Source organism: Doryrhamphus excisus, linkage group LG3 (genome assembly GCF_037039965.1).
Source record: "Doryrhamphus excisus strain RoL-2023G ecotype Guam linkage group LG3, RoL_Dexc_Guam_v1.1, whole genome shotgun sequence".
NCBI lineage: Eukaryota > Metazoa > Chordata > Actinopteri > Syngnathiformes > Syngnathidae > Doryrhamphus > Doryrhamphus excisus.
The window spans coordinates 11,769,348-11,794,864 of record NC_136359.1 but is presented as its reverse complement, the minus strand read 5'-3'; the positions used below and the strand labels follow the sequence as shown (position 1 = coordinate 11,794,864).

The 25,517-nt window shown below is 40.9% G+C and overlaps 2 protein-coding genes across 4 annotated transcripts in view; one reads left to right on the top strand and one right to left on the bottom strand.

The window, feature by feature from the left end:
• Positions 1-709: 709 nt before the first annotated feature.
• On the bottom strand, positions 710-13,073 carry snx18a (sorting nexin 18a). Its single transcript, XM_058071692.2, has 2 exons — positions 11,342-13,073; positions 710-1,768 (listed from the first exon to the last, which is right to left on the bottom strand). The coding sequence occupies exons 1-2, from the start codon at positions 12,768-12,770 to the stop codon at positions 1,515-1,517; spliced, it is 1,683 nt and encodes a 560-aa protein (XP_057927675.2). The 5' UTR covers positions 12,771-13,073; the 3' UTR covers positions 710-1,514.
• A 3,115-nt stretch (positions 13,074-16,188) lies between these two features.
• The window catches only part of arl15a (ADP-ribosylation factor-like 15a), an 87,660-nt gene continuing 78,331 nt past the window's right edge, over positions 16,189-25,517 (top strand). Inside the window, exon 1 of one of the 3 annotated variants that reach the window (XM_058071698.2) lies at positions 16,189-16,594. In XM_058071698.2, coding sequence (XP_057927681.1) covers positions 16,583-16,594 — 12 coding nt within the window. In that variant the 5' untranslated portion in view covers positions 16,189-16,582. Of the gene's footprint in view, positions 16,595-24,308; positions 24,886-25,517 lie in introns of those variants that run through there. The other 2 variants (XM_058071696.2, XM_058071693.2) reach the window with 2 other exon arrangements.

Genomic DNA, 25,517 nt, shown 5'->3' with positions numbered 1-25,517 from the left:
TTCATAATGTTAAAAGAACATACTTAGAAGGTCGTAAAAATGTTTTCTACAGTCTAACTATGAAACTATGAAGAAAGAATCCTACTTGTGGAAATTCACTTATCACGGTCAGGTCTGGAACCAATTAACTGTGATAAACGAGGGATACGGTAGTCCTGAAAGATACACCTGGGATCAAACATTCAATATAAGGGGAGCAGGAGATAATTTTTGTCATTTGGAACAAAGTGAACAAAATTGCACAATGTTTCTTCAGTTTACTGATTGATTTGAATGCCTGGTACAACTAAAGGTGCATTTGTTCGGACATAGATTAATCTGATAACAAAAAATAGCTCTTAAGAGTTTCATTTAAGAGCAGATATCTAGCAACTTCATAACCAAAAACAGTACCAAAATTTAACTCATATGTTATTTTGTCATCATAGTATTTATCCAAATAAAGGTACCTTTAGCTGTGCCACGCATTAAACTGAAGAAGAAACTGAAGAAACAATGGTGGTCTGATAGTGTTTTTCTGTACCGAATTGTCGTCACAGCAATAATGGCTTAAAAATAAAAATGATGTCACAAAATGTCATCTTTAATTGGCCCTGGGCTTATTCTAAAAACTAAAATGACTAATGAGATATATTATTAGATATTACACTGCTTTGCTTTGTCACCTCCAGCATCAAGATGAGTGATACAAAATAGACACCCAAAGAGACGCCCAAGAATGTGGTGGTTTAAAAAAAAAAAAGTGTAAAACACAGCTAACTATTAAAGCAATCGAAATGCTCAATATGAACTCGCACAACACTTATAATTTTGAACATGACTCCGTGTATTTCATAACCACAGGGGCTTTCCAGCACATTTCTAAAATTTCCCCCAAATATTTTCAAGCCAATATAAAACAGACCTTTTTTTGTGAAGTAGCAATTTATTTCTGCTTCACGTCATGCAACCAACATGATTGGCGTTAAAAACAGCAGTAACAAGTGTGCATCATCAGAAAGACTGCGTTCATAAACATTTCATAGGAGACAAAATCAAGATTTAGGTACAAAAAAAGTGTCCGTTTGACGTCTTGCAAGCTTGTATTAAAAAAACAACAAAACCCATGCTTTTCTCCTCAGCCTTCCAACGAACAGTTTTCTAGTCTAAAGACAATTAAATGCTTTTGTAAAAACAAATATATTTCTACATACTGTATATAAAGCTTTCAGTAAGAAAATGAGAAGGCACAGCAAGACGGTAGCTGCTCCTGAGGACACTGTCCCTTTAAAAAAAAAAAAAAAAACATTAAGGCTAATACAAACGTGATAAATGCAGTCATGCTTGCTTCCTGGTGCAGCAGATTGATGCTGAAGCTTTTTGCATTAAATAGACATTCAAAAAATGTGATGAAGCCTTGGATTTGTTCTCCTCAAACCCGTCGAAGCTCCACTGGCTACATTTTAGGTAGCAGGGTTGGGTTCACCAGGGGGTCACAGAGGTCATAACGTCCTGTAGCAAAGCGGCAGATGCTGCTATGCTACGTCGTACTTGTGCAGCGCCTCCTCCAGCTTGCCTGTGATCTTTTGGAAGAAGGCGATCTGCTCCTGCAGGTAGTGCTGCATCTGTGCCCGGAAGTCCCGCACGCGGATCTGATGGAAGTGCTGGATTTCTGCCAGCGTGGCGCACGAGATAATGTTGCAACGCTCGTTGATTCCCTCCGCCTGCGCCGCCTCCATCTTGCCTTCCTCCACGTGCCGCTGACTCTCCTTCACCTTGGTCAGGGCTCCTGGTCGGGTAAGGGGGAGGGGGCGAGAGAGAGGAGATCTATCACTCATGTGCACACATCAGCACCAAAATATTTCATATTCATATTTCATATGGTATTTATCTTCTGAACTTTTGCCAGCTCCTAATGTCAGTATTGGACTTTTACGAGTACCCCGCTATAAGGCTAAAAAAGCAAATTCATTCATTTTCTACCGCTTATCCTCACAAGGGTCGTGGGGGTGTTGGAGCCTATCCCAGCTGATTGCAACAGGCGGCATACACCCTGAACTGATCGGCAGCCAATCACAGGGCACATATAGACAAACAACCATTCACACTCACATTCATACCTATGGACAATTTGTAGTCACCAATTAACCTAGCAGGTTTTTGGAATGTGGGAGGAAACCGGAGTACCTGGAGAAAACCCACGCATGCACGGGGAGAACATGCAAACTCCACACAGAGATGGCCGAGGGTGGAATTGGGTCTCCTAGCTGTGAGGCCTGCATGCTAACCACTCGACCGCCGTGCAGCTCGAAAGCGTATTAGTTTCAGTATTTCAGCATTTCCTTGTTACAGGATAGATTTTGCTCCATTTTCCCCCATTTTTGCTGCTCATTTTCTATGTTGCTTTTCCTCATTAGGGTCAAAGGTACGCTGGAGCCTATCCCAGCTGATTTCAGGCAACAGGCGGCATACACCCTGAACTGATCGGCAGCCAATTATAGGGCACATATAGACAAACAAGCATTCACACTCACATTCATACCTATGGACAATTTTACAGTTGAGAAAGAAAGTAATGTAATTTTTAACAAAATTCCTCACTTATTAAACTCAACAGCAGACAGATTATTTCTTCGCTGTTACAAGGGCAAAGTGAATTAATGTTCAACTTTGGATGCACACTTGGAACAAACATGGAAAAAAATGTCCTTCACCCGCCTGAGGTCGGTGTCTTTTTCAAGGACAACGCTTCATGAATGAGAGCACATCTAACATTTAAATAACGATGATGTCACACTGCAAATGAGCGCTCACCCGCCACATGGTGCATGGTGACGTCATTCAACAAACACATCTGTCTCACTCCGTCGGGAGGAGTCGCACACAAGTCGTAAGTTCCTGTGGTATGTCACACTGACACATGATGCTCTGCAACCTCGCCTTTTCACATTGAAACCAAACCATAGCCACTTCCTTTAACACACACACGCACACACAGAGCTGTGTGTTTGCTTCCTTTCCTTCCAAATGTTTTCAGCTCAATTTAATCTGGTTCCTCCCAGAGACCAAAACGTACACATATGACCGTGACATATAATAATGCGTGATGTATGGCATTGACACAAATATAAGATGGCCCTGATGGTAAGGAGACCCCTTTCTGGAAAAAAAAATAAGCTTAAAGGGGAACTGCACTTTTGGGAGAATTTTGCCCATCATTCACAATCCTATATGAGTTAATATGAGCTAGCTAACAAAGGACGTCATGGAAAATATCTATGTTGACACTAAAGCCCTCAAAAATGGCAACAGTGTTCCGTTTACATAACGGACTTCCATATTAACCATTCATTCATTCATTCATTTTCTACCGCTTTTTCCTCATGAGGGTCGCGGGGGTGCTGGAGCCTATCCTAGCTGTCTTTGGGCGAGAGGCGGGGTACACCCTGGACTGGTCGCCAGCCAATCACAGGGCACATATAGACAAACAACCATTCACACTCACATTCATACCTATGGACAATTTGGAGTCACCAATTAACCTAGCATGTTTTTGGAATGTGGGAGGAAACCGGAGTACCCGGAGAAAACCCACGCATGCACGGGGAGAACATGCAAACTCCACACAGAGATGGCCGAGGGTGGAATTGAACCCTGGTCCCCGCTAACCACTAGACCGTTGTGCCGCCCTCTATATTAACCAGTTAAAGCAATATTATTATTGTCGCAGCGAACAACAAAACAATTTTTATCTGGCGGACTAACACAACGCCATGCTAGCTGTTTGTGTCAGCTACGAATTTCACTACAGAGATTCAACAAGATGCTTGTTTGCCGTCAGCATTTTTTTATATGAGGACTGGAGCACACGTCTTGTGCTGGAAGACACAGCCATCCCAATGAGAGCTGACATCGTAAGTGTTGTCGCGGTATCTATGCTGCTGTTATTAACGGACGTAGCGTAAGGTAAATGCTCGATGTGGAATCAGCACGCCGAGGAAATAAGTTTCTGTAATATTTTAATCATCAAAATGTTTCCACTGGTGGCACGGCGGTCTAGTGGTTAGCGCGCAGACCTCACAGCTAGGAGACCAGGGTTCAATTCCACCCTCGGCCATCTCTGTGTGGAGTTTGCATGTTCTCCCTGTGCATGCGTGGGTTTTCTCCGGGTACTCCGGTTTCCTCCCACATTCCAAAAACATGCTAGGTTAATTGGCGACTCCAAATTGTCCATAGGTATGAATGTGAGTGTGAATGGTTGTTTGTCTATATGTGCCCTGTGATTGGCTGGCGACCAGTCCAGGGTGTACCCCGCCTCCCGCCCAAAGACAGCTGGGATAGGCTCCAGCACCCCCGCGACCCTTGTGAGGAAAAAGCGGTAGAAAATGAATGAATGAATGAATGAATGTTTCCACTGTGTTGAACAGATCTGAACCTGTGCTACATTCCTCCACCAATGTTGGTGAAAATCAGCCAATGGGATTTTTCCGCCTGATGCTGCCGAGAGCTGTGTGAGAAATTAGCAAGGAAGCAGAGCGACATTGTGGTGGAGGTACAGCTCTTGTGATGTCAAAATAAAACTGATTGTTTCAGCACATACGTATCAACTTTATCGTGAAATGTAATCTCACATGCCGGATATGTGACATCGCAGGGTTTCTTTGATATCGCTAGAAAAGTCATGACAATGCATGGTATGCTGATGTGACAATCTTCGATACTATGAAAGCACTTCATAAAGCCATCAATTACAACATATAGCATATCCTCTAGCTTTTCAATTGGTGAAGATCCTTGACGGACTTTGGTATGTGCAGGTGGCACCAGGCCCTGCTGGGCTCTGTCTTGTGAAGGCAGTCCATCCAGCGCTTGCGTAATCCCTGCTTACATAACACTAAACTAGGAGAGTGTGCGACCTGAGTATCCAGCCGCATTCCGCCAATCTCATCAGCACAAACTGTCCGTCAGCGCACCACAGCACATTTCATGGCTGAGGAAAACATGTCAAATAGATGCAGTCATTGTTTTTCTCTTCACAGATGACGAAACCAGGACTTGTGTGTACCGTAACGTTCACTATGATGAATGATTTAGTGTCGTGTTAGCTGAAATATAACCACATTTCAGATGACCTGGTCGCATCACAAATTTAGTTTTAACAGTTTTAGTGCCGGGTGGAACTTAACTGCTCATAAGCCCCATGCCAACGTCAACAGCTGGTTCTTAAAATGGCTCTACATGCAAGTTTTGAGCAAGAGCAAGAAAAAGATTTTTTTTTACTTTTTTGTTTGATGTTTTTTTTTTTTTTTGAAGGCCACAGTGTCTCACCTTTTCCTGCCCTATGATTAGACAACTTACAGCTATTATTGTTTATAACAGGGGTGTCTAAAGTCCGGACCGGGAGCCATTGGCGGCCCGTGACACACTCTAAGGATGTAATTTAACAAGGAAAATATATATATATATATATATACTGAAAAAAAAGTTACAAATCTGCAGTAATTTTTTTCAAGAATACAGTCAAAATATAATAATAACATTATGAGGAAAACATGTCATTTTAGCAGCATCAAGTTGAAATATTAAAGAAATAATGCAAAAATGTTTAATACTATGAATAATAAATGAATACCACAATAAATTAATAATTTTTGGAAAATTAGGTTGCGGAAATATGTTATAATTTGTTATAATGTTACGGGAATAAAGTCAAAATATTATGGGAATGACTAAGAACATTTTGAACAATGTTGAAGAAATAAAAAAAAATAGGTGTAATTTTACAAAAAAATAAAGTCAAAATATTACAAGAGAAAAATCGCAATTTCAGGAGAACAAGCTCAAATTTCAAATATTCAAGAAAAAATAGCATTGTCAAAATATTATCAAAACAAAAAGCCTTTTCTTTGTTGAGAACTGATATTTTGCTGAAACTTACCTATATTCTACTGATGATTACTAAATAACGTAAAAAGGTAGCTTTTTTTTCTGATGAAAGATGTTTTTTCTTTTTGTACGTACCATGTCCATATAGCCCAAGAACACAATATTATGTGCGCCTTGAATAATCAGTCAAAATCATCCAAACTGGAGGGTACCGATTGCGACAGATTGAGATTGAATACATTATGATTTAAAAATAATTAATTCATTTTCAATTTAATTATTCAAGTACCTTGGCCTTTTACTGTGGCCAACCTAAGGCACACCTGTGCAATAATCATACTGCCTCATCAGCATCATGATATGCCACACCTGTGAAGTGGATGAATTATGAACCCATAACACAGATTCAGTCAGATTTATGAACAATATTTGAAATAGGCCTCTGTGTACATCTGTGTAATACTGACTACTTTATAGTCAGTATAGTTACTCCAGACCCCATTCACTGTGCAATATCTGATCAACCTCCATGTGCAATATTAAGGGCTCTAAATGCAATATACTAAGTTCTATGTGAAGTATTTCCATAATGCCTTATATTAACTCACTAGCAAGATCTCAGTGTATAGACTGGTCATATATCTCATATCGTTTCATATTATCTACATACTGTATTGTATATAACTCTGGGAAAAACTGTTGATTTTGTTAATACTTGGGTTGTTTATATTGTTTATTTTTCTATATTGTGTATTTTGTACTGCTTAACTGATTCTGTACTCTTGCTGCTGTACAATGCAAATTTCCCCACTGAGGGACGAATAAAGGCATATCTTATCTTATACTGTATGTACATTAGAAATGTACATAGAAAACTGTTCTGCAAAAAGAGGTGAGTTTATATTTTTGTTGACTATATTGATATTGATATTGTGCATTGACAGATATGCTGTTCTGAGAATGGTTGGTAAACTGTGATGAGTGGACTCACTTTTGTTATATACTGGATATATTGGATACCATCATTGGACCCTCAGGCTAATAATGGCCGATGAACTCACAGCAGAGATAACAATCAATAGTGATGTTGAAAGTAGAATGTTGAAAGATGTTGAAGTCTGACTGTGTGGAAACACACAGTCCAGAATCTCAAGGAACCTCTCATAGAACACTATATCAATGAATACAAAAGACCACTCACTATAGTTTAACATTTATTTCCTGTTGTTTGACCTCCATGTTTGCTAGCAAGTCAATGATGATGCTGTTGCTGACTGAGTCACCTGTGTGAGGTCGACTGCCTTGTGACAAACTTTTAGCTCATGGAGGTAGCTCCAGCAGCTCTGCAGAATGAACGTTGCTTCATTCATGGCGTGAATAGACCCAGTGTCAACAACAGTTTGCACACATGACCGTGGAATGCAGTCGCTCACTTAAAACCAATTAGGTGACCATTTTGGTAGGTAGCATTGGAATTGAATGACTGAACACTGGTAAATGAACATCCCAAAATTTTGGGACACATAGCCATAAATGGTGGATATTGTTACTATATTTTTAAGCCGATACTGATAACCAATAACTTTTTATATAAATTATTTCTAACTGTAGTTTGTGCACACTTGGTGTCCTTACCATAAACTACGGCATAAACTACTATTAAATCGGGCTGTCAAATAATTTAATTAATCATGGTTTTCAGATTAATTAATCACGATTAATCACACTGTCACACTATGTGTGTAATTTTCTCATTTATACTGTGTCTTATTGAAAGAACAATAAATGACAAGGCGGGATTATCAAACATTGTCGAGAAACTAGCAAGCTGGTTTTCTCCCTTTTTTGTGGGGAACTGATATTTTCTTGAAACTTACCTATGTTCTACTGATCATTACTAAAGATTGGAAAAAGGTAGGAACAAACTTTTTTTTCCTGATGAAAGATGAGAGTCGAATCTTTCTTTTGGTAGCTCCCATGAGCACGATATTCTGTGTGCCCTGAAAAATCAGTCAAAATCGTCTAAAACAGCCCGGAAGGAGTTGTATTTTGAAAAATGACTGGGATTGAATGAGTTGAAACAGACTTAAAGGTATTATACAATGAGCAATGAGGAGTTGTGTTCAAAGACACCACATTAAGTTTAATTTTTGAGTGAATTTTCTGCGATTTTAAATGCAGCAAAGTGCACTCTCAGATTCAGAGTTACAAAATGAGTGATAGGAATATCCACATTTAGACCACAAATACAGATGCTGTTGTGATGGTCGGAGTGTCCGTGAATGCATCTAACGGTCTGTCTGGTGACAATGCTGAATATTGGCGGTCTGCGCTGTGTCCACAGGAAAGATGGCGTTCTAATACCGAGAACTAGCAATGCAAGGTTTGAAGGTTTGAGGTATTGAATGTAAACACTAGAGGAGCTTGCAGGATGAGTGATTCATTTCTCATCCAGCTGTGGTATTTACAGGCAAGGACTGAACACAGGATCAGATGGATTTATTCACATGATCTTCTTATCTATATTTGACATGCTGCTTTATTTATCTGCTCAATCGCGTTTCTGTTTGATGGCATCAGGAAGGAGATCAACACTGCTGCGCATTAGGCAGGAAATGTTTATATGTTGGTTAATAGTTTTTGCTTTCTCCTCAGAAGGAAGCAATTGTGGCATGATTGCAAACAGCACTGCTCACTTCCTCCTCAACAAACACAACAATGCTGTGGGTCAGTGCGTCTTGCCTAACAATGTTGCCTCTCACAACACTGACATTTGACACATAGTCAGAACAATCGGAGGGTTTCATGCGGAATGTTGACCACCAATGAGTTTCTGTGTGACGATTGGGACCCATGTCAAATAATCCAATTGCACTACAATGTTGTTATATTGTTGGAAGGCTAGTCACAAATGCAAACTACTAGAAAATCACAACCATTTTTCTTATTACCAGCAACAACCAACCAAAGTCAATGTAAACAAATCACTGTTTTTCATTTCTTCCTTAGCCTGCAACAGACTTCTTGGCAGAATTTCACCTGGTGTTTGCATCATCTAGCTAACAAACCTTGGAATGATCTGCAACATCTCCTGACACCAGGTATGTATGAGTTTAATCTAAAGCTTATTTTATGGTTCTTATAAGCAGTAGTAAATGACCGATACAAAGACCGCTATTAAAAGACTTCCGAAACCCTCCAATGAGATTTATGGTTTTATATGCATACTCCACCCATGTAGTAACAGGTACATACATGATAACATGTAATACTTACAGTATTTGGACGTATTTCGGGCCATTTTAAGCATTACAGGAACTGTATTGATTTCACATATGGTACTATGGTACCCATTATGTCATTGTATGGTCATATCACCTCAGACTTCAGTACGTGAAAAAGAAAAAAAAATTTAACTATATTGGGAAAGCAGGAAGTGAACAAATGTAACAGTTACTGATTGTAAAAGTACCAGATGGAGGGGTAGGATTTAATAAGCTTTGCTTCTTCCTACTCCTTTTGGACATGTGGAACTGTGAACTGATTATGTGATGCATTCAATTGTAATCTGATGCATGTTAAAATGAAATAAAACCATTACCATTACATACCAACATAGGAACGCAGATTACACTGAGCTAACTAACTTTCTTAAACTCAAAAACAAAAAGCAGCCTCTCCAATATGTAGCCTTACCTTCGATCTGTGTAATACTGTATAACAACGTTGCTGGTTAATATGTAGCTTGGTTAATATGCACATCACATTATATGTGAATAGAGCCTTGTTGGCGTTTTTTTGAGTTTTTATAGGCCGTTTAAAAACGGTGTTTCCCATTCCATACATTCTTAGCTGCGCCTTTTTTAGCTATTTTTATATATTTAGAAAACACAGAAAAAGAAAGACTGTATGTGTTTCTATCAAAGCGTCTCAGTTAACCATTATTATGCAAAACAATACTTTTAGTGCCGTTATAACAGTATTATGTGTCTCTAGAGCAGGGGTCACCAACCTTTTTGAGGCCGAGGGCTACTTTGTGAGCACGGATAGTATGAAGGGCTACATGACCTGTTTGCGGTGAACTTCCAAAATGACAAAACTGCACGGATCATTTTTTAGTATTCAGAACAAAAGGAATAGTAGTAGTAACACTATGTGAGGCGACTGCTCACATTCATTCATTTTCTACCGCTTTTCCTCACGAGGGTCGTGGGGGGTGCTGGAGCCTATCCCAGCTGTCTTTGGGCGAGAGGCGGGGTACACCATGGACTGGTCGCCAGCCAATCACAGGGCACACACAGACAAACAACCATTCACACTCACATTCATACCTATGGACAATTTGGAGTCGCCAATTAACCTAGCATGTTTTTGGAATGTGGGAGGAAACCGGAGTACCCGGAGAAAACCACGGGGAGAACATGCAAACTCCACACAGAGATGGCTGAGGGTGGAATTGAACCCTGGTCTCCTAGCTGTGAGGTCTCCACGCTAACCACTAGACCGCCATGCCGCCCAACATACCATGCTCACATATCAATGTTAATTATTTTCCACAATAATGGTAACAAAAACATATTTTTTAACAAGAAACATTTATTTATGTGCTCACATATTTGAAAGTCAGACGGAACACCTTTCTGTGATTTTTTCACCTGCCTAGTGAAAAAAGTCCTTCGTTTGTCCAAAGCTGCCTTCAACAAACGGGCCTTTTCTGTCCTTAATGCGCTGCCGGGTGGGTAGCTCGCATTGAAGCTTGCGTGACAAGTTTTGAAGTGTCTCTCCACATTTTGCCGCTTTGGTATTGCAACAGTCGTCCCGTAAATAAGACACATACATTTTTCTTCAAAATATGTAAAGAAAAATTCTTCCTCCCAATCACTGTGGAAAATGTAAGTCCTTTTTCGCTTTTCTGCCATGTTTTTGGGGGCTAAACTGCACGAGTAATCTAACTCCTCATCACCGCTGCACTATATCGGAAAAGCGGTGAGGGGACGCGTGCGCACACATGAACTTTGACTTGAGGTAAGAGTTTGTTATAAAATATTTTTGTTTTAATGTTTGATGTTATAAGACGATTAAAAAAATACATTAATGTAAGCAATTCTGATTCAAAATTTAAAGCACAAAATAACAATGATAATTTGTGACCAGCGCTATTTTTAGAAGATGCCTCGCGGGCACCTTAAGTGGTCCACGTGGGCGCCCGCGGGCACAGCGTTGGTGACCCCTGCTCTAGAGTCTGTTAATGAGAAAGATATCCTCCACTTTTGAGAGAAGAGGTACTCAAATGATTGCTTGTTGCATGTTTTCATTACATCATAAAGGAAAAATCTCCATTCTCATGCATATGAGACCACCTCTGTCCCGCCTCTAAGTACTGGAGATGAAATATAAATATACGTCCTATAAGATTACAATCATTTTAATCCCGCCAGCCCAAAACTAATATGACAATGTAACGCGTGTGTGGTACCTTTTTGTACGTGGATGATGTCTGGGTAGTTGGCGAGGTGTCCCTGATAAAGAGCTAACAAATCCATGATGGGGTCTAGGTCCTTGTTGGGCTGCTCTGCAAAAAAGTCTCCAATGGATTCAAACGCGTCCCCAGTGAATGAAATAGCCTGGTTGAGTCCAGCTGAGTAGGCCTGCTGGTCCATCTCAAAGGCCTGGCTGAGCACCTTGAAGGACATGCCCATCTTTTGATATTCCTTCTTGAAGCCGCTTATCTGCTTGCGGGCAAATTCTCCAACGGTGGCGTTGAGCTGCAGAGCGCTGTCATCCATCCTCTTGGTGAACGCCTTGAAGCCGTCTATTTTGCTCTCCACTTCTTGGAAGTCGAGCGGCGAGGCCGGCGTGCTGATAGTGAGAAAGAAGTTGGCGCCCACCATCTCATCCTTCTCGGCCTTCCTCTTACCTAACTTCCAGGCCTTCTCGTCCGTGCAGCTGCAGGTGAGGAAGTGCTGGAAGACGTCACAACGGGCCAGGACGGGGTGGCTGGTCATGTGGTTCATCCACCAGATGAGACCTTTTCTTCTCTTGGAGATGAAGTCCTCCTCAAAGCGTCCCGTGGCTTGCTTCTCCGGTATGTGAGGCACTGAGATGACGGGGAACTTCTCCACCAGGCGGGCGTACAGCCAGTCAAAGTGCTTGTAGCGTCTGTTCACCTGGTTCTGAGTGTGTGTGGGGGTCAGCTTGTAGGAGATGTAGCTCTTCATCCCTTTAAACTTGGTCTGCTTTGTGGGGTCGTCGATGGCGCAGGTGAACGGGTACGGGTTCTCCTGCCACTCCGGACCATACTGTCCCATCACTACGCAGATTTTGTCCCCATCTTTTACGAAACCCGCTGCCTCGCCGAGCACAAAGGCCTCACCGCCAGATTTGACAAAAGTGGAGAAGCGGTTTAAGTTCCTGCTGACTGTCGCGGAGCTTTTCGGGGCCTGACCTCTTGACATGGAGGTGGTAGACACCCTGTAAGTGGACGGTCCATTTCCTTCAAAGTACCTACTTCCAAGTGTGCCTGGCTCGTCCGCCACAGTGGAGCTATCGTCCCAGTCGTCGTCCCAGTCATCATCACTGGGCTGCTGGTAGATCTGCTGTGGTGCGTTGACAGCTTTGGGCACATTGTCCACTGTGGTCTTAAAAGAGCCGTCAAAACCTGTGGACGGCACATTGGCATAGCGCGACTGCGGGTACGTGTCCCCAGATGTGTTATTGTTGTCGCTCCTCAGGATCTCCACATAGGACGCCGGGAAGAGACCCCTCTCACCTTTGCTGTTGGTGCCCTCCAGCCAGCCCTCGATGTCCTTCTCGCTGTACAAACTTACTATCTCGTTTTCCCTCACAGAAACCTCGCCGGGATTCTCGGAGGTGAAGTCGTAAATGGCTCTAGCCCGGAGCGCCATGCTTTGTAAAGCACAGCCTGGCTGCTGCTGCTGGAGTTGTACGGGAGGGTGGCGGGCTAACTCCCGAGTGGCTGGCCGGGGGCAGAGAGCAGCACAGCGGGCAGACGAGCTCGCTGTTATCGGCCCCTACGCAAAGTACTCCACAAACTCCCCACAAACGACTACTCAATTCATATATTCCGTCGGTTTTGCACCTACAAAGCTGAAATGGTGGATGGATTTCCTGCTAGTCCTCACCTCCGGACGATCCGCGTCGGACGCTGCTGCTGCTGCTGCTGCTGCTGCTTCTGGCAACAGCACCGTCCGTCAGGCCGACTAATCGAAGGCGGAGCTGCATGTGAGCCTCATCCAGACAGACAGCACCAATCGGTCATCACGTTCAAGCTGTGTTAAAGATGGCTAGAAGGATGGTATCCCAGTGGCGATTTTGGAAGCTTTTCAACGTCACTTTTTTGTTTTTTTTCGTTGTGGTATTTGAATATAATTGCAACAATTTGTTATCAAAATAACACTTGAGTGTTATAAGAGGCGATACGAAATTTTAATTCATTAATAATGAAATTTAAATACTCAAATATAAAATGCTTACAGAGTAATAAAACAAAATAATATAACCATTTATTTTCAAATCAATACAAAAATATATACAGTAATACCGTTATAATAACAGCATGGAAAGACCCAAGGTAGTCCTGTTGCTTAAGTAGACACTGCCCTCTAGTGGCCATTTACTGTAGCCTCCTCAAAATCTTAATTTCACCACATGCAGAGAATACGCAGTAAATATGTATTTCAAGATTTAGCTCTCAATAAATTATGAAAATTATTAGAAAAGGTTTTACATTCGTATTTTTTTATTATTAACATGAAATACACTCACTTACACTATGACTCAGACGCAGAATCAATTATCTTAACTCGGGATGACTTTTTTATCGAAAAAACTGATATGCCGATATTGCGCCATTCTCAATTTCCGATACCAACCAATAATGATACCAATATTTGTAACATGACACATGTAAGTTACATACTAGTATGTGTTATACAGCATTTAAATCAATATCAACCGATATTGTGTTTTTATGCTGATATCGGGCTAATTATCTAATTATCCGATAACTATCGGACATTCCTAATCTTAACTATCAAATGGTGTTCCCAAAATCACAATACATGCTTTTACATTTCACTTAAATGTACAATAGCATAGATAAAAAAAATAATAAAATTCAAATTTTAACACACTAAATAAAACATTTTTAATCACAGCACAAAGACATCAAAAGGTTCAGGTAATGATTTAACCCAGCGCGATGCTGCCCTCTAACGGCTATTTTGGGCTTTGAAATATAAGTTGTGTAATGAACCTTACATGAAACGGTTTACTTAAAAGTGCAATCACATTATTCTGCAGTAAGTATTCTAATATATTTCATCCTGATTTGGTATCCGGAGATAAAATACCTGTTACTTAAGCGATTTCCTTCTGCCCACAGTACATAAAATATTCAGAAAGGCTTATCTCGGAGAAAGGGAATTACTGTAATCACGTCAACACACTCCTACAAGGTGTTTTTTTTCCATGAATTTCTAATCAGGGCAAGCTCACGTAATAATTACTGTGCTCGTCCCACTAGGTGCTCATTTTGTTAAGTTAATTTGGTCCTGTGAGGATTTTATGTGTATATACCATATGGTGTATATATATATACGTATATGGTGTGCGATCATAGTATGTTTTTCTCTAAAGTGTGCTGAAACATATTAAGTACAATGGCCACTATGGGAGAGATAAACAACAGAATGCTTACAGAAGGACAGCCTTGACCATTTCAATCATTCATCCATTCATAAATAATGGGGTGTATGTAACCAGTGGCAGGGCCAGATGTTTTCATTGGGGTGGCCAAGGTGAGACACACATAGGGTTGGCAATAAGTTGATACCTGAATTGTCTAGATGGCCAGTTGGGTGGCCGGAGAGCTACCTTGTAGCTCTACCACTGCTCATTATCATGGCAGCCAAGCCCATGCAGGCCATAATACAGAAATGGATGCCAATTGGCACTGCTGTTTTAACTCTGGACTCCTTCGTTTACATGCCCACTCAAACTATTACCGAGTGCTTCCAATTTTAACAGATTTGAATTGCGCTACAGAATTTAAGTCTAAGTCAACATTGTGAGAAAACTTGACCGGAACCGACCAAAGTAATCATGGAAAACGTACCTACTGCTTGCAGGTCATGGAAGAAGGGGTTATTATTGACAGCTCCGCCACAAAATAGGTAGCTCTCTTCTGCTCTCCCACAGAAAGTTGTGTGCTGCAGTGAAATGTGCTGAGCTGCGTTTGTCAAAATTGTCCTCCAGATGTGGGGGTGGCCACTAGGGTGGCCGCAGAGTGGTCACAGTATGTAACTACAATTAGTGAAATTAGGTTTATTGGTTTAACAGAAGATGTGTAATCTGCATTAAATCAAATTTAGACAAGTGCAAAAAGTTTCTGTCCGTAATTGTTGAACAATGCACAGTGAGACCATCTGCAGTGAGTTGATGTTATAGTTCCATGGAAGTGGTCTGTGGGGCCTTTAACTCTGATAGTTTTCCTGGCCTACCACTTCTGGCCTGAACAGTAACTATAGTTACTGTTTGTGGTCTTCCATTTCCTCATTATGTTCCTCACAGCAGAAAGTGATAGCTGAAATTTCTGAGATAGCTTTTTGTGGCTTTCCTTTAACCCATGATGTCAAACTATATTGTCATTTTTGGGGCATTTGACAAGAGGTTTTGAGGACCCCAATTTGCCCATCTTCAGAGGAGAAAAACAATTTGCAACCGGCCATATAAAATACCTTTATTAAGTATTAAATATCGACTTAATAAATACAATTTATGCACCTGTCTAATTTTGTTTTGATGCATATTGCACATATTGTGTTAATTCAAAAAACTTAATTTCACTCCTGAAATACCACTTTGTCCACCAGCGATATATCGAAATCGTAATTGTAACTTCAAACACCCAAAGATTTATTAATGAAAATGATGGAATTTATCAATTTTTTTGTATGCTCAGTATAATATGCTCATAATAGTTGCATGGTATGATTCTCATTCTAATCGTCAGAATTGTTGTGTTTTATTACCATGTTCTTATTACATGGTGTAATATCATTGTAATAATGCAGCATTGTAGATCATATAGTCATCATATTCTATAAAAATGTTTTCAAACAAACATAATTAAACAATAAGACACTGTTACTAGTATGTGCATTATCGTGAAAAAAAATTAAAATGTATCGTATAGTTTGTCTACCCCTATACATTCGTCATAAATTAATTACAACACTTTTACGAGGCTTCGCCATGTGTTTGGTCACGTGACCACGCTACGTGCGCACGTCGACGTACGTGACGTCACCAACAAGGCTTCGCTAGTTTCCTGAAGGCAGCGCTGAACTGAACTGTTATGGTGTGTGACAAAAACTGCAAGTGAGCGGCGGGCGAGTGGGCATTTTAGACAGAAAAAGACCACATTCTGGACTGTTTTACTCTCTGCACAACGGCCCAGGACGTCGCTGCCTCGCTTCGGTATTGTTCTGGCGGAGAAGACGCTGAAAGAGAACCCACCGAGTGCTAGCCCACTAAAGCTGTTTTTGTATCCCACTGTGGCTGCAAGGAAGGCGGGGAATACAAAGCGACGTGTTGCCTGGACGTTTGTTTTTTCAATATTTTTGAACCCCCCGACGTTATAACCTGACTATTTTAAGGTCTCTTTCTAGTTGCTGGGACTGTCCGACGGTTGTACATGGATTATCTGGTAAGAAATAATGTAAAAAGTGTTGTATTGTTGCTATTTCTCCCCACCTATGACGCCTTGGTCTTCTTAATGAGGTGTCACAAGCACAGGTGTGCTGCACTGATGCTAATGTGCTACATAACTTACAACTGCTGAGTTTACATGTCAACAACTGTCACTGGACAGGCAGCCTTCACACTTGTTGTTCACTAGGCCTACTCTGGTTTGGACCAAACATTACAAAATACTTTGGTGCACAATTGGACAGTTTGCTTAGTGTTCACACTGGTATTTGGCAATGCATGAAGTAAGGACGGGATTGGGCAGCTTTTGTTGTGTGGTACGTAACAAAATTTCATAATAATTTTGTACTTGTAATACTAATCAGTGTCTTTGGTCCTTAAAGCATTAACAAGTCAAATAAAATGAGCCGGACCGCACTATAGTTCACTTGTGAGTGGACCAAGACTCACATTTTGTCTGGTGTGCACCAGGGTTTGGATGATTGTATTCACACTTGACCAAACAAACTACACAAACAGAGAAAGTGCGCCAGAGTTTGTGGAAATTGAAGCAAACGTAACAAGTATGGACACGTCAGCAAAGGTTGTCCTTGACTTACGTCTGTCCTCTTTAATACCTGTGGCCGAAAAGAGTTGTTATTACAGTGCTAGTCGGGCACCAGCAGTTTTAGCCTGGAGGGGTGGGGGATTAGGGTGTTGCTTATGATGGGATGAGTGTTGCTGAAACAGTGCAACAATAGACAGGAAGTAGGGGGAAAATAATACACAGACATTGTGTTGTCATCTTTCAAGGGAGGGGGCGGGGGGGGGGGGGGGGTGGTAGTGTGTAAAATGTAGAGGAACTTCCCCACCCAACGTTATCAGCTCTCTTACAAGGCCTCTCAACCTGAAAGGACGTCAGTGTGTGATAACTGATGTTTATTGGCTTCTACTTCGAAGTCATTGATATGATTGAAATTACTTTTGTGGTGCTGTCTATGGGTTGTGGTCAAAATGTGTTGGAAGACATACTGGACATACTAGACATGAAATACAGATATTCTCACAATGTTGTAATCATTAGACAAATGGCCAAGGACTTATGGGGTACAGAAGTTAGGGTTAGGGCAACCAATCTTGCTCAAACTTTACACATACACACTTGTCAGCTCCCTAAATGTGTGTTGGCCTACCAGATTTTGTGGTGATTCAGCTGAATTAAGCTGTGTGAGAAGTTTCAAGTCAATTAGACTTAAAGGGGACCCACTATGCTCATGTTTCGGCCCTTTGTATTGAGTTGTGGACTCCTATAGAGCAGCTATACACAATAACCAACAGAGAAAGATTTCTAGATCTTCCAGAATCTGCACCTATTTCACTTGTATTACTTTGGATTTCATGCTTCCAGCAATAGCGGTCTGTTGTAATTTATTTCACCCCCTCCACCATGGTTGGTCACACTCCCAAGTGCTCAGAAGTGTGCTCGTTGTTGTGCCTATAGCTGCCGAACCCAACTTCATAGGTGTTGATAAACAGAATAGGATAATAAATAGTGATTTTTCTTTTTAAAATGTCCGCTTTTAACATACAGCCATATTTGTTGGGTTGTATCCCAAATCTGATCTGGAAGTAGAGACTGGACAGTACGAAGTCTCTCAAAAAAAGAGGTTGCTTCAATACGTCTCTCAATGGTAAGTAGCTTTAGCATTTTAGCTTTAGGTTTTCTACAGCATTGGTAACGTGTAATGTGGTCATCACACGTTTTTCACGAGACTGCCAGAATTTAAAAAACATGGATAGACTCACAGATTGTGGTGGGACCGACCGCTTGCTCGTCTTGTTCGGCACCTGGCCTAAAGTTGAGACTGAGTTTGGCACCGTGTCTTAAAGCGTTACAACTCACATCGACAATTACTTTGCACCAATAGATCGTGCAAAATGTCTGTGATAATAGCATAACCGATTGTAACACACACACACAAACTGGGAGAGGAACTGACACTTTTAAAGAGTCTCCACATAAATGTGCATACACATGGATAATTCTTAATAGATATCACAATTGATCTGTGGCGGTCAATATTAGTTAGTGGCGGGTCGCCACAAATAAATCAATTAAAACACTTGAATATTGTTTGGAAATGTTTACAAATCTACACAATGGAGCATCCTGCAAAAATATTCTATTTGACCTTAAAGGTTCCACCATATTACATACTGATGATGCAGTTCTAGTTATAGCACATAAACAACAACCCTCAATAATAAAATATATTGTCACTGAATCAATACCTTTCTGAAAATGCTAATCTAAACAGACCATTTATATTTTTTTCTAAATACAGAAATTTGGTCTTGTATTATGTCTATTGGCAATGTTGTATATTAACTATGATCACATATAAATGCAGTTTAGTGTCTGTGCAAATCCTGAGTGAGGTTGTCTTTGGACAGCACAGCTGTAAAGTGCACCGGCTATCCTCGGGGGTCACGGCCTTAATGGATCTCCTTTTCCTGCTGTGCCACACTGGAAACCTGGCACACAACCCAAAACCCCTCACACTTCCCTGAAAAGCCACTAATCATGGTTGTGTTCAAACCTTTTGATAATGTTTGCAACAAGACTGAATTTGGATAATAGTTTGTGTAAACAGTAACCCGTGTAGTAAAGAAATGGAGCCTGTTTAAGGTGCTTCACTTGTGCATGGTCAGCACAGTGTTAAAAAGGACCACACAACACGGCAGTGCTGAGAAAGGAATTTGCTGCTAACTGTTGCCATGATACAGCCCCTTCCTAAATTACAAGTCCACTAAGCGGCTGGACACACACTGGCAGCAGACTTGGACAGACTGGACAAATTGCACTTGTGCGAGTGTGAGGGAGCCAGCCTATGACGGTGTTAATTCCTCTACATTGTGCAGCACGACTTCCCCCTGACGTTTAACTCTGGAATGTTTGCATGGTTTATTTATACTGCATTCAATTGATTGCATCATTTGTGCTGTGTTCTGGCTAAAGGACTATTTACAGCCGGAGCTGTGCTTTTGGAAAGTGATGATGAGTTATTTGTTTCTGTGCATGTTTTCCCCTAAATCCACAGCTCTTTCTTAAAATACTAAAAACATCCATTTTCTGTGGTCTTTTAATGGGGTGTAAAATGCAACAGCTTGATGGTTCTGGCAACTCAACATGGGGTCATACGAGAGTTCGACACCTCGCCGCAATGAGCTTGTGCTAGACGAATGGAAATATGGGGTGGAAAACTTTTGTGCCAAAACAGTCAGAAGGATTTAAAAAAAGAAAGAAAGAACATTTCATTTGACTTTGTGACTGTGACTTTCACTGTGTGTGCAAATCTGTTGCAAATGATTTTCACGTTTCAGGATGAAACACATGAAAACCCAAACCTACTCGGTAACCCATCTATCCTTTCTTGAGGCAGCCCGCAGTGAATGGATAACATCTCAGTTTAAATATAAACGGCAATAACATAAAACTGGTATGGGAGCTAAATGCTCTCATGTTTTAGCCCCATGACTGTTTCTTGTATGACGCAATGTGCTGCATATAAGCTGCAAGAATATAGGACTCCATGTACAGTGGAATCATAAAAGGTTGAACAAAGTCTATTTTTCGATTGGCCTCCAATTTGTTTGTGCTGTATCTCCTACCTCCATCCATCCATTTTCTGCTGCTTATCCTCACTAGGGTTGAGTATGCTGGAGCCTATCCTAGCTGACTTTGGGCGAGAGGCACCCTGGACTGGTTGCCAGCCAATTGCTTGGAAAATACTTCCATGCACGCTGACTTAATGAGCAGCAGTTTCTCAGACGTAGATTAAAATAATCTCAGACTTTCTTGAAGAGAGACTGAGCTAATCCAGGTCTATGTCGAGGTCAAGACTCAAAAACTTGGCCTGGCCTATTGAGCTAAGTAGTTAGTCTGTCCAATTTACTTTTTCTAAACTTAAGAAAGTGGGAACAACAAAGTAAGAAGCCAAAAACTTAGCACTTCCACACGGAATGGGAGAAGTTTTTTTAACCATGTCATGTTAGACACGCCATGGCTGACTCCATGCAGTGTGAAGGTAATCTCATTTGTTATCAATGTAACATTACCGACATCTAGTGGTGAGTGTAGAATGTGTGTGTGTCACATGAGAAGCTACACATTTAAAATTGCATTAATAGTACATTCAGGCCACCGTAGATAAGAAAAAAATAAATGAACTAACCCAAGTTGTTGGATCTTTTTGAGTTCCAGTAGATTCATTCCAATTTGCATACTCTGAAATAATTTCAGTACAAGTGTCCTCTTGCTTTCAGGTTCTTTCCTTTTTTTCTCAGGGTCGAACGTATATTGAAAAATTCCAGGTTTTTTAGCCCACCCTCACCTTTGCACCATGTGATCTGATTCGGCTTGTAAAACATGATCTCAATTGTCCTTGATTAACTTGGTCTGAGACTGTTTTCTGTAACTAGTTAATCTGAAGTTGAATGACCTCTCAGAAAGCAACTGGATTAGTGGGGATTAACGTCAACCAGATTACCTTAGTCCTGGTTTTATTTATGCTCTGAACGCGAAACCGGGTCTTAATGCTTAATGCAGTTAACTTTGCCTCATATTATTTCCCACAGGACTACGATTTATTTGTGGCAGTGGTGGGTTGAGGTAGGGGGAGTAATGTCATCGTTAAATTAGCATTATTGGTCATAACAGTAATTGTAATAGGCGCTGGAGGAGAGATGAATAACTTAATAAGCAAAACAAATGCGTGTAGAACTACAAACTTTATTGTGTCGCTTTTTACTTTTATCTCAAAATCTATGTAAAGAGCATTGATTTCAGATGTTCACATGTCCTTTTACATCATTTTCGCAAGAACTTCAATACCAAGCACCAAATTCCTCCATTCTAAAATATACATTCAATGTTGGATCCTGTAGGCATCTCATGCTGAATTCTACTTGTGCGTTTGTAATATCCTAATTCCTCTAACACTTGTCATTGTGAAACAGGATTATTTTTCTCTCTAGCCTATACGTAGCATAGATGCATGTACGTTAACATACATTATGCAACATTTTGGAGCACCGTCTAATGTATCTCAATAATGTAGGTTAAGTTAGCGATGCTTTTGTGTGTCATGTGCTTGTTTATTTCCATTTGATGGTATTTCAATGAACTACTCTGCTTAATTGTTTGGCCTTAACCACAAGGGACAAAAGTCGCTTGACCTGCTCTTACCTTAGTGTATTTCGCCTTTGGTTGTAATGTCAAATATCTTTCAGCATTCCTGACATCAAGTCCTGAGTGTTGTGTATGTGCTTCTGTAGGCCGGGTGGACAGTAAAGTTGTTGTTGTTGAAGATAAGTGAGTATTTATGAGGTTTCATAATGTTAGCTATCATCATTCTCTTGCCCAAGCACCTTGACTTCCTTTCATATTGATGTCCTTAAAACATTAACTGCTACATTTGAAGGTGCTTTGCAGTAGAGGCGATAAACTCAATGAAAGCACTGTGTACTACCTTGAATGATACTCTGTAGAAAGCGTGCGTACATTGTTAATAGGATCTTATGGTAAAGGTTTTGTTTAAAGCTGCTGCCTGTCACAGAGAGTGGCTGGCTTGGGGTTGCTTGAGTTCGAACGTACTGCCTGCCTTCTTCCTGCTTTGAGTACACAAGCTACACCCAATGCAACAGGGATGAGCACTTTCAGCATTTCACTCGCATATGCGCCTAGAAATAGATACAATTCTCCTACAGCTTTTCTTTTTTCACATCGGCAGGCTCCAGAAGTCTTGTGTTGGCGCTTGATGACGTCTCAGCTGCACAAACTGCACACACTAACGTATGTAGCTAATTGTTATCAGTTGGATTCTGGGACAACAGACAATGTTGAGCCAGAGGAGATCGGCTCAAACTCTTCTATTGGCTAGAGTTTGAGAACAACCTCGTGTTCTGTAAATATTGCAAGGGGCTGAAACAGGCAGGGTAAAGAAGACAGCCTAACAAAATATAACCACTCCAAGCGGCACATCACCTGCAGAGACAGCTGTCTGTGTCATGTAACTATACATGATGTTACAAAATAAACCAGCCTCAAAGGTGATTGTAGCCCTAGATAGGCAGGTGATGATTTCTGATGATTTCAAGATCAAAATCACCTCCCTCTACACATGCCACAAAGACATTGCATGGCTTTAGTTTAGAAATGAGCTATATTTATAAATGCAAGGTATTATTAGTATTGATGGAAACTATTGCCTGACATGGTTGTCGTAGGTTAGATAGGCATATCAACACTGTTGTTCTTGTGATTAGTGGTCATAAGTGATGTGATGTCAGTCATGTTATGTGATTGTATGTGTTTTATCTAAGAAGTTTCACATTGCTCAAAATGTTGAAGCGATTTATCCATAATAAATAAATAAATTTATCCATTTATCATCATGAAGCATTCATTCATTTTCTACTGCTTTTTCCTCACAAGGGTCACAGGGGGGGGGGGTAGCGGGGTGGAGCCTATCCCAGCTGTCTTTGGGCGAGAGGCGGGGTACACCCTGGACTGGTTTCCAGCCAATCACAGGGCACATATAGACAAACAACCATTCACACTCACATTCATACCTATGGACAATTTGGAGTCGCCAATTAACCTAGCATGTTTTTGGAATGTGGGAGGAAACCGGAGTACCCGGAGAAAACCCACGCATGCACGGGGAGAACATGCAAACTCCACACAGAGATGGCCGAGGGTGGAATTGAACCCTGGTCTCCTAGCTGTGTTGTATCTGTGGATGTATGTGAATACCAGCTAGCCGTGAGTGATCTGCCATATTATTCCAATTTTTATGCAGTTTAACTTGTAATTGTGAAACATGCAGATAGGCCTGTCATGATAAATTGTGCTGGTCGATAATTGTGCTATTAATTATTATTATTGAGCCACTAGATGGTACTCAAGTGTAGTGTTTTGTGGTTTGTGAGACATACCATATTAGCTACGAATAGCGGAGGGTCGCCATGTCACACACAATTCCTTTTCCTGGTGTCAAATAACTACACACAGCAACACAAAAGAGGCATAAAACCAGAAAATACACTACCAACATATAATGCAGCATATTAACCAACTATGTGAGCTCCAACCAGGTGCTTTCCAGCATTTTTTACAAAAACTGTACAGCAAAGCACTCTGGGGAAAAGGAAGTACTCCCACCGATGCTAAATTATAAAGATCATCTCTGGTAAGAAAAAAACACTTCAATAAAACCTTTAGATACACCCAGTTATGTTGTATATTGTGTGTAGTTATATGCCTTGGTGTAGTTGTCTTTAAAAAGTTACAAAAATTGCAAAGAATAATGCAATTAAAAATAATACTTCTCTGCATAGTTCTGTTATTATTGACAAAGACTGCCTGAGCAGTTAACTCCTTAGTGGTATTCTGTTGCCACTGTGTTGTGCGGATTAACTTACTTAACTTTAATAAATGAACATGTGGTCAAGGAGAGGCATGTTTGAAAATTGAGTGGTAAAAAAAAGTTACAGTATCTATAAAGACTTTTTAAAGTCTTTTATAAAGACAAATTTCTGAAACATTATTACCTTCATGAGGACAGTTAAAAGTGGCCATTCAGCAGGCAGTAGTGGCGACTATTACCAGACATCACAGCTGACTCAGTCGTCCCCGACCCGTTGACCTCCACCAAAGTCTTCAAAAAACACCCCCATGTCCGCCGCAAGCTCCAGTGGTCGGCTCCTTACTTCATTCGCCTACACACACACACACACACACACACACACACACACATGCATACACACACACAAAGTGCAGTATTTTCAACTTGAAGCCCTGCTTACAGTATGGGCATAGTGTGTGGGTGTGTAATGGTGACTAATCCAATTTGTGGTCTTATTCTGGATCTGTAGTTGTCACTGAGCCCTTAATCACTGTGGTAAGAGACAGTCACACAAAGTAATCTCTTGCCCAAGCTCACTGATCCTTGTGACAATGTCATTTTTTTTTAGTTTTCATGAATGAATATGGTGGGTAAACACGAGGCGAGTTTCACTACCCTTCTGTCAAAACACCTCAGTGAGGCAGCAAAGCACCAGGCTCCTGTCATTGACCTGGCACCATTTAGCTCAGCTACTCCCGATCCGCCTCCTTCCATCCGTCCATCCATTCACTCACGCAGGGAGGCTTGGCTTGCTTGTTGCCGCGGGATACGCCTGTTGCTGAGCGCAATGTCGGAGCGCATGCAGCTCTCCCTTGCCTTGTGCAGGATTGGGCTTTACACGGTAAGAACATTCCCAAATGCTCCAGTCTGTGATCCAGAGAGGTTTGCTTGCATTGAGTGTGTGCTCAATTGTGCAATGTCTGTGATTGCTCCTTGTGTTTTGAGGCAGCCGCTTGACCAACTATGACTGTTGCCTGGTCATTGAATAGTGAGTGTTTGCTCTGTTTTATCTGAGCAGGGCACAAGAAAACATTAGTGAAGAGCAAGAGGATGTTAACCTTGTTAGATTTTGAATTAAGATACGTAGATGATAGGTCTTTAGCTGTTACTACACAATTAAGACGTTGCATATATGCTACTATTAGTGGGGAATTGTAGTGGTAGGCTTGTTTTGGTGACATCTTGTTGATTCTAGTTTTGAAAGGTGGAATTTTTTCAATTATATTTTAACTCATGTTATTCCTTAAGCCAACGTGGTGACTTTTTTTTTTTAAAACAATTTAATTAAACATTAGCTGATTTCTGGAAAGTGGCTTCAAAACAGTGAGACGCGTTGCACCTATTAATACTGTGTCTCACACATGACTCATCCCCCTTAGTCGCACATGAATCAAATGTGTGGGAATACTGTAGATGGATGTTGGCTTCAGTGTAAGTCCATTCATCCTCTGTTCATATCATACAGGCGGATGT

What these genes read in the sequence shown, in the direction of transcription:
- snx18a (XM_058071692.2), bottom strand. Translation starts at nt 12,770, where the DNA reads ATGGCGCTCCGGGCTAGAGCCATTTACGACTTCACCTCCGAGAATCCC. An exon ending in CATCATCCACGTACAAAAAG is followed by an intron (nt 1,769 to 11,341) that starts GTACCACACACG and finishes TTACCCGACCAG; the next exon opens with GAGCCCTGACCAAGGTGAAG.